The sequence below is a fragment of the Apostichopus japonicus genome, chromosome 13 (assembly GCF_037975245.1).
Source record: "Apostichopus japonicus isolate 1M-3 chromosome 13, ASM3797524v1, whole genome shotgun sequence".
NCBI lineage: Eukaryota > Metazoa > Echinodermata > Holothuroidea > Aspidochirotida > Stichopodidae > Apostichopus > Apostichopus japonicus.
The window spans coordinates 4554442-4569799 of NC_092573.1; the positions used below are offsets into that span (position 1 = coordinate 4554442).

Consider the following 15358-nt stretch of genomic DNA (forward strand, 5'->3'; position numbering starts at 1 on the left):
CCCTCGACCTACCGTTCATAGTCGGCCGTTCAAGCGAGAAATCAGATCGTTCGATTCAGGAATTAAAAAATAGTCTACATTCCCTACAAGATGATGAAATTTCTCTCAATAATATTTATGTTTTTCTCTGTTAACTTTTTCTGTTTGCAAGAACAAGGCAAGCTGCGTTGACTTCGACCAGATCAGGGAATACCCCAAATGACAGGCTAAAGTGGTGGCGCTATGCGCATCTAAGTTACCAGAGATGTCTCTGCTACAATGTAATCCAAACTCGAAAGAAATTGGATCTATGGGTGGAGTTATTGAATTTCTAATACCATTTTTGGATCACAAAATTTATTTATTTTGTTCCCAGATCCCCAGGATGTCTTATTGTGCCCTAAATCGCTGCAGTGATGTGTTGTAATCGCCAGGGACCCCCAAATCAGTGCCAACACCCCCTACTCCCTGTGTACCCTGTAGCGGCCCCCTGAGACTTCCCAACGCCCCCGGGAGGCGGCAGGGACCACTTTGAGAACCACTGGTGTAGATGTTAATATCAATTCTAAACGAGTTGCAGGAGGGGCTAGGGGAAGGGAAGAATGAGTCATCCACCCTTCCCAACCAAGCAGATAGCAATGGTCTTGATCTCATCTTATTCCATGCCCACTGAAAAGCAAAAATTGGATAACAGAGATAACAAAATAAAGCCTTTAACATTGATGTTGATCTATTCATATTTGCTCAACCATAAATGATGTAAAGAACATGAAACAATAAAGTATGTAAAGAACATGATTGCATTCCAATCAACTTTATATGAAAAGTTAATCACACTTTGAACATTTCTGAAAGACATATAAATAGAGTAGAGAAATAATGTCTAGATTATACTGTACTGGTTGCAGTTTGTATGAATAATCAGTGGGTTGGGGTTAGGAGTGGGGTTAGGAGTAGGGGTGAGAGGTACCACCAGGGGAGGAAAGGCAACATATGCCACATCTTAAAGCCTCTCTATGTTGACAAATGTTAAGGAATTATTTACTTTGATGTAAGAAAAATAACTTGTCGAAATAGCAAGTTTTAGTAACACATGTAAGGGTCTTATAATCACTCTTTAAATCACCGAGCTGACATAAGATCTGCTCTCAATGAAGAATGACAAGAAATGAGAGTTATTTTGTTCTTTTTATGATACATAACATGTGACATTTCAAATTGTTATCACTATGACTTGCAATTTGTTTCCTCTCAAACATCTCTCCAACCTCCACCACCATCCCTATATCCTAGTCACACACATTCACAAATGTTTGTTTGATCGTTCACTACCAGATCTTTAAGGATCCTTACTATAGTTACACACATCGCCTTTTCAAACCAACCAAAGCCTCTTGTAAGCTTAATGATTTTAATACAATCAAATTGCACCTGTTAACTATCGCCATTCCCCCCCCCCCCCTGCCCCAAAACCCAGTACAAATCCACAAAATGAAACTGCACCAAACCAAAAGTTTTCCAGATGGAGAAGAGGCAGTTAATCAGAACCTTTGCAAAGTCTTGCCTACCTAGCTACATATCATTCATATTTTGTTTTAATTATTATTTCAAAGCAGTTCAGGTGACACTTACAATATAATGGAGGATACTTTTGCAAACATTTTACAGTGTTTAACAAAAACGATATTTGGGAGTGACACAAATGGAAATTTTATTGCACCTTCATCACATGTTTACACATTTTAGTTGATAAGAAAATACAGTGAATAAATCTTGAAGAGAAAAATTCAGTAGTTTATTTGGTTAAGATAAGAGTCTGTGTGCATGACTATGTGCTTCTATGTGTGTGGTAACTATAACTGTAAACATGATTACCAGAACAATCAATGAAAACACCACATTAAAATATAAATATCGAAAAACATCAGTTTCAAATACAAATCCTCCTAAAACAATTGCAGTCTTTCGTCCCGATCGTGTATGCAAAAAAAAAACTGAACCATCACAAAACATGAAGATTTTTAACCTATTTTCAGCATGCACTAATTACCATAGCACATGATCAATGAAATTAGAATGTGACCTATGATAATTGTTTCGAGTGAAACCGGAAAAGTAATTGTTCCATTTTAGGGGGCGCTCGTCAAGCAGGCGAGAACAAAATGGCGCTAAACAGAGCGCTGCTGGAGAGAACAACGGCAACAAATTAGGCCAAGTTCTGCTATTTCTTCAACGTGCAGACGAAAGACACGATGCTCGGAAGGAAACTGTGAGTCGTTCCACCACGTGCTACTTCATAAGACTACTGGTGGCAACATCGTCGGATTTGCTTCGAATAACAACGAGGTGGCTTTACCTATAATCAGTACGAGAATGGGCACTTCCGTCAACTATACAACGGGTAACGTTCTGCTCGACTCTGGAGCGAATGTGACCTTAATCCGGGTAAAAGTAGCAGAGCAGCTTGGACTTGAAGGCAAGCCAATCAGCGTCGATCTTGACATATTAGGAGGAGATGTACAGGCCTACCAGACTAAGGTATACAGACTCAAGATGTATTCGGCCAACCAGAGAGAGTACACCATATCAGCTGTTGGTGTACCCGAAATTTCCAATGTCCCCAGAGTTAGTACGGTAATTCTGAGAAATATGGAGTCTGTTCTAGGTCAAACACTCTGCAGAGGATATGGTGCTGTCGATGTACTCCTAGGGGTAGACTATCCAGAGATGCATGGAGGGGAAACAAAGCAAGTCAACGGTTACTTGCTGAGGAAGTCACCACTGGGCTGGGTAATGTTTGGATCCTCCGGCGATCCTGGGCAATCTACAACTGTACTTCACGTCAATGTAACAGACAGAACTGACCTAACCCAATTCTGGTCAACTGAGGAGATGGGCGTGAAGCTTCTAAACTGCAAGTGCAAGCCTTCTGATGATATGAAAATGTCTCCAGGTGAGTGAGAGCAGTTTAACGACATGTGGGATTCTTGTAAAAAGGTGAATGGTACATGGCTTGTTCCATACCCTTGGAAAAAGGACCCTAAAGAGTTGCCCAACAATAAGAAACAATGTATGGCAAAGCTGGTATCAATTGAACTGCGGCTCAAGAAAAACGAGAACAATGCCAAACTGTATGATGATCAAATGAAGGAAATGGAGCAGAACAAGTTTGCTAGAAAGTTAAGTGACGAGGAGATAAAGAATTACGAAGGTCCAGTACATTATATTTCTCACCATCCAGTCATCCGTCCTGAGAAGAAGAGTACCCCAGTTCGTATTGTATTCAACTCGTCTGCAGCCTTCAATGGTCATCGCCTGAATGAATATTGGGAGAAAGGTCCAGACCTTCTTAATGATCTGTTTGGAGTTTTGTTGCGTTTCAGGCAACACCCAATTGCCATATCGGGTGATATATCCAAAATGTACCACCAAGTCCGAATCCCAGAAACAGACATGCATGTTCATCGGTTCTTGTGGAGGAGTTATGAGTCAAGGGAGCCCGATGTCTATGTGAAGGAAGTGGTGACATTTGGCGATAAGCCGGCCCCAGCTATGGCACTGACTGCCTTGAGGAGAACTGCAGCAGATGGCGCAAGTCAGTATCCAGAGGCTGCAAATATCTTGACCAAAGATACCTATATGGATGACATTTGTACGTCAGTTCATACGATAGAAGAAGCCAGAAAAGTCACCAGTGATATGGATGCTGTCCTAGACACAGGAGGATTTAAAACAAAGGGATGGTTCTCCAATGGCCTATTGAAAGATGACGAGAAAACCCAAGGTGAACAATTTGTCATCGGGGATTCAGAAGAACAAAAGGTGTTGGGTGTAGTTTGGGATCCAGAGTTGGATATCCTGAAGTACAAGGTGAAACCTGTGGCCACAAAGGAAAAGGACTTAATGACAAAACGAATGGTGGTAAGTGAATTGGCCAAAATCTTTGATCCAATTGGGTTCACTGGTGCATTACTGATCAAAGGCAAAATTCTGATGCAAAAACTGTGGCAAACCGGTACTGCCTGGGACGAACCCTTGTCCACTGATGATAAGTCTGATTGGAGGCGGTTCTTCACTGAACTGGAGCGACTAGATGGCGTATCCTTTGAGAGATGTCTAATGCAAGAACCAATGAAGCCAACTGAGATTATCATATTCTGCGATGCATCAGAGGATGCATTTGGTGCAGTGGCTTACACAAGATGGGAAGAAGATGATGGAAATCATGGCGTGAGGTTCATATCAGCAAAGTCACGTGTAGCTCCACTGAAATATCTGTCTATTCCTCGGTTAGAGCTGCAAGCCGCTGTTGTAGCATCTAGACTTTATGCAACAATAAAGGAAGAGATGTCAGTTCAATTTGAAAGAGTTATATTCTTGTCGGACAGTATCATTGCCCTGTCCTGGATTAGAGGCCAGTCCAGGCAGTATAAGTCATTTGTTGCCAACAGAGTCGCAGAAATACAGAGTCAGACTGACCCATCAGATTGGCGCCACATACCCGGAGAGCACAACGTTGCAGACAAAGTGTCTCGAGGGGTTAGCGTCAAAGATTTGAAATGTGCCTGGAAGGATGGTCCGGCCTTTCTACGGTTGCCAGAAGAAGAATGGCCAAAATGCATCCCTAAAGCTGATGTAATTGAAATTGACAAGGAAAAGAAGAAGGAGAGTACTGTACTGTTGACAAGGGGAGTAGAAGGTGCTATAGACTATAAGAAGTTCTCCAGTTGGAGAAACTTAATCCGTGTGACAGCTTACGTGTTCAGATTCCTAACAAATCTGAAAGCCAAGTGCCTTGAGAAAGATGGTCCGCTGTCAGTGGAAGAGCTGTCAGTGGCAGAAAACTACTGGATTCGAGAAACACAGAAAAAGTTACGCGATGACATGGAGAAAGGTACATTCAAGTCCCTGAGTCCTTTCGTAAAAGATGATATCATTTATGTGGGAGGGAGAGTGGGGAATGGTCTGTTCTCTTATGACATGAGACACCCTGCATTACTGCCAAGAGACGACCACATTTCCTACCTGATCACGCGAAATGTGCATGAACGCGGTCACTATGGTGTTGCTACGACTGCTGCCAAAATCAGGAACAGATACTGGATAGTTGGAGTTACGAGTCTGGCGAAGAAGGTGAAATTCAGATGTGTAAACTGTAGAGCCTTCAATCACAAGGCCGAGACACAATTGATGGCAAACCTTCCGGTGGAGAGATTGGCTCCGTTCACACCGCCATTCCACTTCACAGCGTGCGATTACTTTGGCCCAATAGTTGTTAAGGTTGGACGAAACAAGACGACAAAGCACTATGGTGTCATATTCACATGTCTTAACACCAGAGCCGTCCATCTGGAAGTAGCTGTTGACTGTTCTACGATGGAGTTTCTACAAGTACTGAGACGGTTCTTTGCCATCAGAGGACACCCAAAGCTAATTCAGAGTGATAATGGTACACAGTTTGTCGGTGCTCAGAGGCAGCTAAGAGAAATGGTGAAAGGCTGGGAGAAAGATGAATTGAAAGAGTTCTGTGCAGAGCGACAAGTGACATGGAAATTCATAACACCTTTGGCTCCACATCAAAATGGATGTGCAGAATCACTTGTGAAAAGCTGCAAACATGCTCTAAAGAAAGCAATCGGAGAACAACGCCTTACTCCATTTGAACTGCATACGTATCTACAAGAGGTGGCAAATCTTGTTAACGAACGACCGATTGGAAGACTACCGAATGATCCAGACGATGGAACGTATATTTGCCCAAACGACATCTTGTTGGGTCGAGCATCCAGTAGGGTTCCACAAGGACCCTTTCGCCCATCCAAGAATCCTAAGGAGAGGGTGGAATTCGTTCAGCGTATAGTCGACGCTTTCTGGAAGTCATGGATTCGAGATGTATTCCCTCTGTTGGTGCCTAGACGGAAATGGAACACTGACCGGCGAAATGTAAGAGTAGATGATGTCGTTCTGATAGCTGACCCGAACCTGGTTCGCGGACAATGGAAGCTTGGTCGAATTACAGAAGTGTATCCAGGGAAAGATAACCGAGTACGAAACGTTCAAGTCAAAACTGCAAATGGACTGCTCAGTAGACCTGTTACTAAGATAGTTGTCATATGTCCTGTAGAAGGATTTGAATAGTGTAAACTGTTATGTATAATGTTAATAAGTGTTTAGTTGCGAGTGTTACTTTGGGTGGGGGGAGGATGTTTCGAGTGAAACCGGAAAAGTAATTGTTCCATTTTAGGGGGCGCTCGTCAAGCAGGCGAGAACAAAATGGCGCTAAACAGAGCGCTGCTGGAGAGAACAACGGCAACAAATTAGGCCAAGTTCTGCTATTTCTTCAGAAAGTTACCGTCGTAAATGTTTAAGTTTGTTAGGTGAGTGTTGTACAATTGTCTTCTTGTATTGGTTTTCCGATATGTACACTGGGTTTACGATACGAGTTGTAGTTTATTGACCCGTGTAGACACGTTTTAATCTAATTATAGTTTACGTACGCCTCGGGCTATTCACGGCAGATAGGACCATGTGTTTCATGATTAGCTTGCTTGTAATGGCTGTCATTCAGCGCTATTTATCGGTTTCTGGTTCTCTCTCTGTGGAATTACCGTTAATTTGACCTCAATATATTACTGATTATTTGTGATTGTAAGGGTGTTTTCATAAATGAGTATTTAGACCAATCTACGATGATTTTTTAACTTGTGAGGGACTTAGAGTTTGTTGTTATGGACCTGTTGTCAAGACACGTTACGTACCTCGATGTTAAGGGTCATGAATATTCATGAGTTCGATTCGAAGCTAGCTGAGATTTCGGTAGCAAACTGATTTTAGACTGTTTATGACGTTGCAGGTTGAATTTAGCCCTAGTCGTTGAATTAGCCTATTGATTGTAGTGTTACTTTAAGAAACCTGTTCATTAAAAGTTTATTATGTTTATATGAGTTGCTGTTGCATGTATTTATGTTACTGTACATTTGTATTACAGGTTTACCGAAACTATATCGTACTGAACCTTTGTGTGACTGTGAACCACATCGGTATTCTGACACTGTCGTTATTCGCATCCGGTCACAGTAGTAAGTTAATTGTATACAGTTCTTTAACAGGGATTTGCGCTTAATTATGCAAATGTCTGAAAGTCAGGTAAATTTGGTAAGCCCAGTAAGGGCGCCATACAGATTAATGGAAGAAGTTGTATGTTTACTGGTTTGATATCACTGTTCAAGAATATGAGGGTTTTATGCTAAATTCAGGGGGGTTAAAGCGATATGCTGATTAAATGTTCAAGAAAAATCGACGGAAGTCTTTAAGAGTTTTGTTGGACACAATCTATTTAGACTACTTACTTAAAGTTGTTCCTTTTTCCCTTTTTCTTTTCAGAATTGAATAAACAGCGATCATTATATGATCCAAACTATATCTATATACGACCGGCTGATATAGAGGGTGGCGCTCCTCGCTGAGCTGACACGATAGTTATTTTCGCTCTTACATTTTTGTCGTGTTTTTGACTAATCGTTGACTTGTTACTCATCGCTGTACAACGTAAAATGTAACATCTGGACTAACAACTTTCACTTTGCTTTTCTGGAATATAAAAAAGGATTGGTATGCAGAGTTTTCGTGAGTTTATATTATTTTTACTCGTTACCATCACGATTGTTTTGCCTAACAACAGGCCTTTACCCGCATAGCCTAACACACATGGACATGGATAACCACAGACTTACCTACAGCCCAGATACGCTTCGAAGTATAAGGTCACATATGACCGATTTTGAACTAAGGCCACGGGTGATCAATAGATTAAAGGAACTTAACATTGTTCGCAGGCGTAGAGGCGCACGAGCCGGTATTCAGGAGAGGTTAAAGCATACAAAGGCATCAAATTTTAGCTTTCCTTATGGTTTCTCGTCAAATATTAACAGTCTTCAGGGGAAATTTATACATCTAGAACAGACAGTTGGAAATATGCCGAACCTATGTTTTATTGCCTTGCAAGAAACGAAACTTCAAACAGTTGGAAACAAATGGGAAGGTGAGAATGTTCAACACCAAGTCGCTGACGAGGCTCTTCAATTGCAGAATTTCCACATGTTCCGCCAAGATCGCGGATTCACGGCTAATGGCGGTGGTTTGATGACCTACATATCGAAGGAATGGTCTATCAATACTCCCAAAGTGTGTTTCACCTTGTCAACACCAGACATTGAGTTACTTGCTGTGAGAGCTCGTCCTCGGTTTCTGCCCAGTGACATATCAAACATGACTATCGTAAATGTGTATACTCGCCCTTCAGCAAACTTCACGGTTTCGAACGCAGCGTTGAAAAATGCTTTAACATCAATTTTAATGGAGAATCCGCGTTCATATATCATTATTGTTGGGGATCTCAACAGGGACCGTTTACCATTCCTCGAAACAATGGGCTACAACAACCTCGTAAATTTTGTCACCTTCCCAAGATCTAACACCATTTTGGATGCTGTGTACGTTAAAGGTTGGAGTTACTTCACTGCCAAGAAAATGCATCCTATAGCTACATCAGATCATTTCAGTGTTCTAATTATGCCACGATACACAGAACGTTATCGAGAAGTTCAAAAGATACCAAGACCAAAGGAAAGAGACACCAGGAAGAGTAATGTTGACAATTTACGAGTGATGTTGGATTCAACAGATTGGAGGGTTTTTACAGATACGTGTGACACCTTAGATGAATTGACACAAGTAGTATCATCTTACATCAATTTTACAACTGATATCTGCATTCCTTATAGGACAATGTCACACTCAGAAGTTATGAAAAGATTGCCAGCCGATGATAAGATCAAGCAGTTGGAGAAAGAGAAAAAGGAAGCAATTGATGATGGTGACACTACTCTACGGAACAGGTTACAGAGGCAAATAAACAAACATGTGTTCAAGAGGAGGAATGAATACTTTCAAAAGGTAACAACAGACAAACAGTCTCTGTGGGATCTACTCAAATCAATACGGAAACCAGATGAACAGCAAAGAAACTTGGTAACTGATGAGTTTGGCCAAAAATTAAGTCAACACTTCGGACGTTTTAATGATGCTTCGAGCAAAGATATTTCATTTATACTACCAGACCTATCAACTGCTGAACCACCAGTAATACTAAAGAAAGATGTAAAAAGACAATTTGGACTTGTTAAGATAGGAATTGCGTCTGGTTTTGATCAAATTCCCTGGTGGGTGTACAAGTATTGCTCTGAAGAATTAGCTGGCATATTCACTAATTTATATAATGTAAGTTTAAATGAGAATTCAATTCCGTCCCTATGGAAGCACGCTAAAACATCACCTGTGCCTAAAATCTCTATTCCAACATCTGTAAACGATTTTAGACCAATTGACATGTCCAGCATTGGTTTTAACTGTATGCAAAAATTATTATTTCCATACTTGACGCAGGCAATCGTATCACACGGTGATAAAAATCAGTTTGCCTACAAAAAAGGCGTGTCCTGCACAGATGCTATACTCAAGCTCGTACATTGTGTTGTTTCTGGTTTAAATCAGAGTGACACAACAGTCACTAAAGTTTTATTCTTAGATTTTTCAAGTGCTTTTAATACGGTTTTACCAAATCGGTTAATCCAAAGTTTGTGTAGTTTTATCAATGAGCCTTGGCTTATACATTGGTTGGCTAATTTTTTACATGGATGGTCTCGACAAGTCAAGCTACAGAAAGGTTATTCAGAGGAATCAAATATTACAGTGGGAGTCCCCCAGGGAGGTCCTCTATCTGCGTTACTTTTTACAATATACACAGATGATATACGTTCTTCAATGGGGTGTGATGTAATTAAGTACGCTGATGATACAGCCATATCCTGTAACATTTCAAAGCGGACACACCTTGAAAATCAAAATGACTATAAATACTGTATTGATAATATGGTCAATTTGTGTGAGCAGAAGAACCTCTTACTTAATCCAAAGAAATCTAAAGAAATAATTTTTGAAAACATTAACATTAAACATCAAGGTCTCATTCAGACCAGGGATCAGAAAACTTATGTTCAAGGCTCCATTGTTGAGCGGGTGTCTCATACTATGTACTTAGGGGTTGATATTGACGCCAAGTTAACCTTTACTAAACATATATCTAAATCGATGTCTAAGGTGTATTATATTGTATCAACGTTGGCATATATTACTCCTTATTTTCATTCTAATGTAAGAGATAAGGTTTTCAACTCATCAATTCTGCCAGTGATTGTGTATGCAGTTCCTGTCTGGTATCACTTTCTACTTGAAAAGGACAAGAAAAGAATTAGAAGTTTCTTGAAATACTGCTCCAAAATATTTAATCTCGACTACGAAAGCCTTGTTGGTAAAGTAAACACTGCTGCTAAAAATGAATTCATAAGACTAGCTAAGAATATACATAGTTCTAAAGATCACCCACTTCACTCCGAGTTGATCTCTCTGTGCAATAGAACCAGCAAGTACAATCTACGTAATCCTACTATCTTGCCATCTTTTAGAATTATGCTTTTTAAGAACTCATTTATCTACAGAGCAGCCATTTATATTCAAAATGGGTTCTTAGAATCTCTGTTATAATCCTTTTAATCTTTAATCTTTAAAACTTCTATTCCTCTATCTTATTTCTTGTTTTTGTTTCATGCTTTCATTTTTGTACATGTTTACGTCTTTTATGAATCATCTTTTATGTGTCCTATTTATAAATGTTATCATTTATACTGGAATAAAGAAATTGAAATTGAATTGAAAATTGTGACTACTTCACTTTGTTCTTTTCTTCGACCCTTCCAATAATCAAACTACATTGAGGCTGTTAAGGAGTACCTACCTTAAATAAGTGATACTAAATAATTTCTTCCTACCATCAAACTAATCGCAGTGTTCATACAAACGTGGAATGCAACACTGGTTATCATGATATTTTCAAACATTGACTGCTGTGAACCTATTTCAATGGTCAGACTATGCAGTGTTTCCTCTGGACTTTGTAATAGAACTTGCACATTGAAATTCATTTGGAAAATTGGATACATGATTTTATTGGACAAGTAACCAAGTTTTGTAAAATTTAGAAGTTTTTTTTTAAGATTTAAAAATACATATGGTACAGTACATGTTGTTTGTTTGACAACAACCAGGGTTTTTCAACCAAGACAAACATATAGTAATGAATTTAAACTAAGATTCAAACTTGATAATTTGCAATCACATTCCATATATGCTATTGATGTGCAAATGTTTGCCCAAAATGAATTCACAGTGAAGTAAACTGATTCACAAATTTCAACTATATTGATATATATTTTTATGTGGGGGGGAGGGGAGAGGGGTCCGTAAGGAGACAAGAAATGGATCTTATCAATTGGTGCTTATTATGTACCCTTCAAATTAAATAAAAACCAATGGATATCCCTGGAATAAATAACCTTATTATACTGTTACTACCATAGAAATGTAAAACAAAAGAAGAAAGACGTTTGTCAAATGGGGGAATAATATTTGTGTCTCTCAAAGGGCTTGAGCTTCTTTTAGCATAGGTACCAATTTGCCTTTAGCCTGGAAACTCTTCAACTCGGATCCGCCACCGACAAACTTCCCATTGATGAAAACTCTAGGCACCTACAAAGAGAAATTGATAAAACTGTGATACTACTATTTCATAGTTTTCATCTTTGATATTAACACATCTTGCCCATCTTCAAATCATTCATTTATACCTTTAAAAATACAAGATGTGATAATCTGTGTCAATTAGGTTTGCATTTATAGTTGGTGGTGTAAAAAGCAGTACCTCACCATGAACATTCCAATTTCAGTTTGAAAATATATTTCTTTATCCATCAAGCTACATGTCTCATCTGAGAAATATGTGAAATATTTGCCCAGGGTCAAAACAAGACTACTACCAACAAAAATGTGAAGCAGACTTTTAGCTAAAAGGGATATCCAGAAGTCAGACAATGTAAATCCTATACCTTAAAGAGTAAAAAATACCTCACACTGCTACAGCAGTTGAAACCCTCAACTCAATGAAAAGTTATACATATGGGTCTTGCTTAGCTGTCAATCTTTTCACCAATTAGAATTTCATCAAATTGCCACTCCTTTGCAGCCATATAATACTTTTCTCCATGTAAAATGCTATCAAGAGAAACTAATCAACAAAATTCCGTTCCATTGCTATGATGACATCATTTACTCTGCTTTTTAAAGATGCAATTAACAAAATATCACAAACTTTGAAAACTTCATATCTTGACCATACAAAAAAAAAAAGTATGAGGATGACACTAAAAATGTGATTTTAGCCAAAAGCTTAACAAAATTTCCAGAAACTTGGAATTAGCTTTAAGGCTCATCAAAGTTTCTTTAAAGAGAGCATATTGCTGTTTCACTTTCCAACAAGAAGCAGATTCAGTTGACAAGCAGGCCAAAGAAACACTGATTTGGGCGAGCCTTGTTGTTTTTGTGCAAGGATTAGAAATCAAATTCCTTGTCTTTCTCATGTAAAAGGAGACCATATCACACATTAATGATGCGAGCCATGAAGCCCTTATTTGCAGAGGCTTATAAAGTCTATTATCGGTTTCTTCAATAACTATACGGTACACATGATACTCCAAAAAGTGGGGAAGGAAAATTGGAACCAATAGGATGAATGACACTTACTGATCTTCCTCCAGTAAGCGAGAGAAGATAATCCTGGATATCTGAGCAATCATCTCTGTTTTCAATTTCAATGAGAGTATACTCCTTTAAGCCGGCATCTGACAGTGCTGACTTTGCCATCTTGCAATATGGGCAGTAGGACTTGGAAAACACAACTACCTGTCATATGAGAAAGACAAAACCAAGCAAAGAAAAAAACACAGGTTAATAATGTGGCCTTTGCAATGTGTTAGTGTGGCCTAGCAATGTGTTTTCACCTGGCCTTAGATGCAATTTGGTGCTTCAAATGAGATTTTTTTTTCTCATTTGGAAATGAAAAAGGGGTTTTCTGACTTGCGGAGCGGGGGGGGGGGGCGGAACGATACTTCCGCCCCCCATATTTTTCACTGGGGGGCTGGCGCCCCCAGCCCCCCCGGTTCCTACGCCCTTGCATACATGTATGAAGTTAAAACAAGCTTTACTAGCACTTTGCCTTCCACAGAAGACAGTGGGTTCTTGCATGTGTTCAATAAGTTAGATCAACATACAGTAGCAAGTACAACATTCAAACACAATGTACCTTTTGAGTTACATTTTGAATAAATGGTATAATTTAGTACCCAGTGCTTGGTATATCTTAGCATTTTCTTTTCATCCATAATCTTAAGCATTTGTCAAATAAAGCTTGACCAAATTGTGTAGTGAGTTGGTGGAGTGAACATGAGCCTACGTTTTGAATAACAAGAAAGATCCAATGATGTTGAAAAAAAATATGGCTACTAGTCAGATCCAGTGATGTTGGCTATGTAGGAGGAATGTGACAGCATTATAGAGACAGGTGTATGGGTAGATTGAGAATGCTTAAGGATTTGCTCACAGTTTCCAGGTGATCCTATTATCCGTGCTGACATATTTTCTTTACAATGGATTGCCAATTCATGTAGGCTTGTGTGGAGTAAACACCTCACTCTGAGATGAAACATCATGCTGTGAGAGTCATATATATATGCTAACTTTGTGTCTCTCTTGGTAAGGCCCAGGATTTAATTTTCCATTTCAATGCATAGCATGTGGGAATTGATTTCACTTATGAAAAAGCCATACATCCTGAATCCATATAGTTGTGAATTTGGAATCCATCGTTGGCAAGAAGTGTTTTGGGAAAAGTTGCCTGGGTACCAGAATCTTGATAGAGTCTGATGAGGGCAGCTGTTTGATGTTGACATATATGTACCACTGCAGCTGTACTATGGGGCTTGCCGAGGGACGTCAAATATGATATCATTGTCAGTAAAACTTTGACATAAAACCTATATTTGCAGTAAACATTATTTGGTTAAATATGGTGAATTGCTGTAGAGGGAAAAAAATGTTAAAGAGATGCAAATTTAACTCTGAATACCAAAATTTAGGAAAAGTTCATGCAGTTTTATATATGAAAATTATGAAAAAGGGTTTGTAATATTTAGAAATGTTGAAATGGAAATTTCTCAAAATCTTCCAAGTTGAATTTATTGGCCGCAATATCTTTCCACGTTTCATTAAATACTCTTATTTTGGAAATATGGAATTATGAAAATCATCTCCAAATTGGTTAAAATGAAAGCACCTACAGTACTATGGCATTGTGGATTGGGATTCAAAATATTCTAAAAGTTTTGGGTGCTTGGTTTCTTGTTTAATACAGTGCCACACAGGAACTCGAGAAGAAGCCATCATTGACTTATCAAAGCCGCAAGCTGACTGAAGTCAGTCGCTTAGATTCATATTTAACGTTCATGATTATGAATTGTCAACCACTCTGCTGTAACTGGACAACATACATTAATATTGGAGTGACTCGAACTCTGGTGTGTTCAGATCTCAAGAGACCATAGATAACATTGCATATTTTAAAATGAGTTTGTTATCTTATGTGAGCACAGCGCAGGTTCCTTTTCCCTCCTCCTACCCTGGGTCATAGGGAATAAGCCTCACCAAAAATAGTTACACATCTTTAACACTTTATTTGGATCAAAATCAAACTCAAACATCTCTCACATTCCTTCTTTATTTGGATGACGGACAGGCCTAAAATGATTTCAAACTTGACGAGAGCTTTTCATGATAGTCTAATTTTAATAAGTTTTCTATATTAAAATTATTCGAACGATGTGGGTTGTTTCCTAGTTTCCCCCTTGACTTAGATCTTACAAACAATATGAAAAATTGCCATGTCATTGTACAGTGAAATGGGAATCAACACCTTCTCCCCTAGTACCACTACTACTAGTAGTAGGTTAAACTCTCACATTACTCCCTGCAATTGGTGTTCTATCAGTTTTGTTCACCCCCCCCCCCCTCCCTTCATACGAGAACAAGGGAAAAGAAAAAAAACTTGCTGGATGGCTTCGGTTTGACGCTGTCCTAGCGTTTAACATACTATGTTAGGCAGTAATAACAGTAACACACACCACACATATGACTACGAAATAAAGACTGTAATTATTGTAACTAGCCTAAGCGTCAGCTCATTCCATCTAAGGCTAACATTAGAACTTACCTTGTTATTCTTAATCTGTGCATCCACGAATTGTTTCACCATTTTGATGACTTAAATTGTGCTTCTTGCAGCGTGTACTAGGTTTGTATCGCGTCAATGTTCGTTGGTAACAGCTAAGTTGGCACAAACGCTTCCGGATTCCCGCACTTACATAATCCATCGATG

At 39.1% G+C, this 15358-nt stretch overlaps 2 protein-coding genes across 2 annotated transcripts; one reads left to right on the forward strand and one right to left on the reverse strand.

The window, feature by feature from the left end:
* Positions 1–472: 472 nt before the first annotated feature.
* Positions 473–7414, forward strand: LOC139978831 (uncharacterized). The gene is given in 1 exon segment (XM_071989350.1): positions 473–7414. A coding segment is annotated over 1 exon segment (3765 nt). The 5' UTR covers positions 473–2352; the 3' UTR covers positions 6118–7414.
* Positions 7415–11305: 3891 nt separating this feature from the next.
* On the reverse strand, positions 11306–15358 carry LOC139978830 (glutaredoxin-1-like). The gene is made up of 3 exons (XM_071989349.1): positions 15194–15358; positions 12673–12831; positions 11306–11622 (listed from the first exon to the last, which is right to left on the reverse strand). The coding sequence occupies exons 1-3, from the start codon at positions 15233–15235 to the stop codon at positions 11512–11514; spliced, it is 312 nt and encodes a 103-aa protein (XP_071845450.1). The 5' UTR covers positions 15236–15358; the 3' UTR covers positions 11306–11511.

Bases quoted from the DNA above. Each gene is read 5' to 3' on its own strand.
- LOC139978830 (XM_071989349.1), bottom strand. From the start codon at position 15,235: ATGGTGAAACAATTCGTGGATGCACAGATTAAGAATAACAAG. The intron at 12,832-15,193 runs GTAAGTTCTAAT...CTCATATGACAG, and splicing joins CACAGATTAAGAATAACAAG to GTAGTTGTGTTTTCCAAGTC. The intron at 11,623-12,672 runs GTAAGTGTCATT...TTCTCTTTGTAG, and splicing joins CGCTTACTGGAGGAAGATCA to GTGCCTAGAGTTTTCATCAA.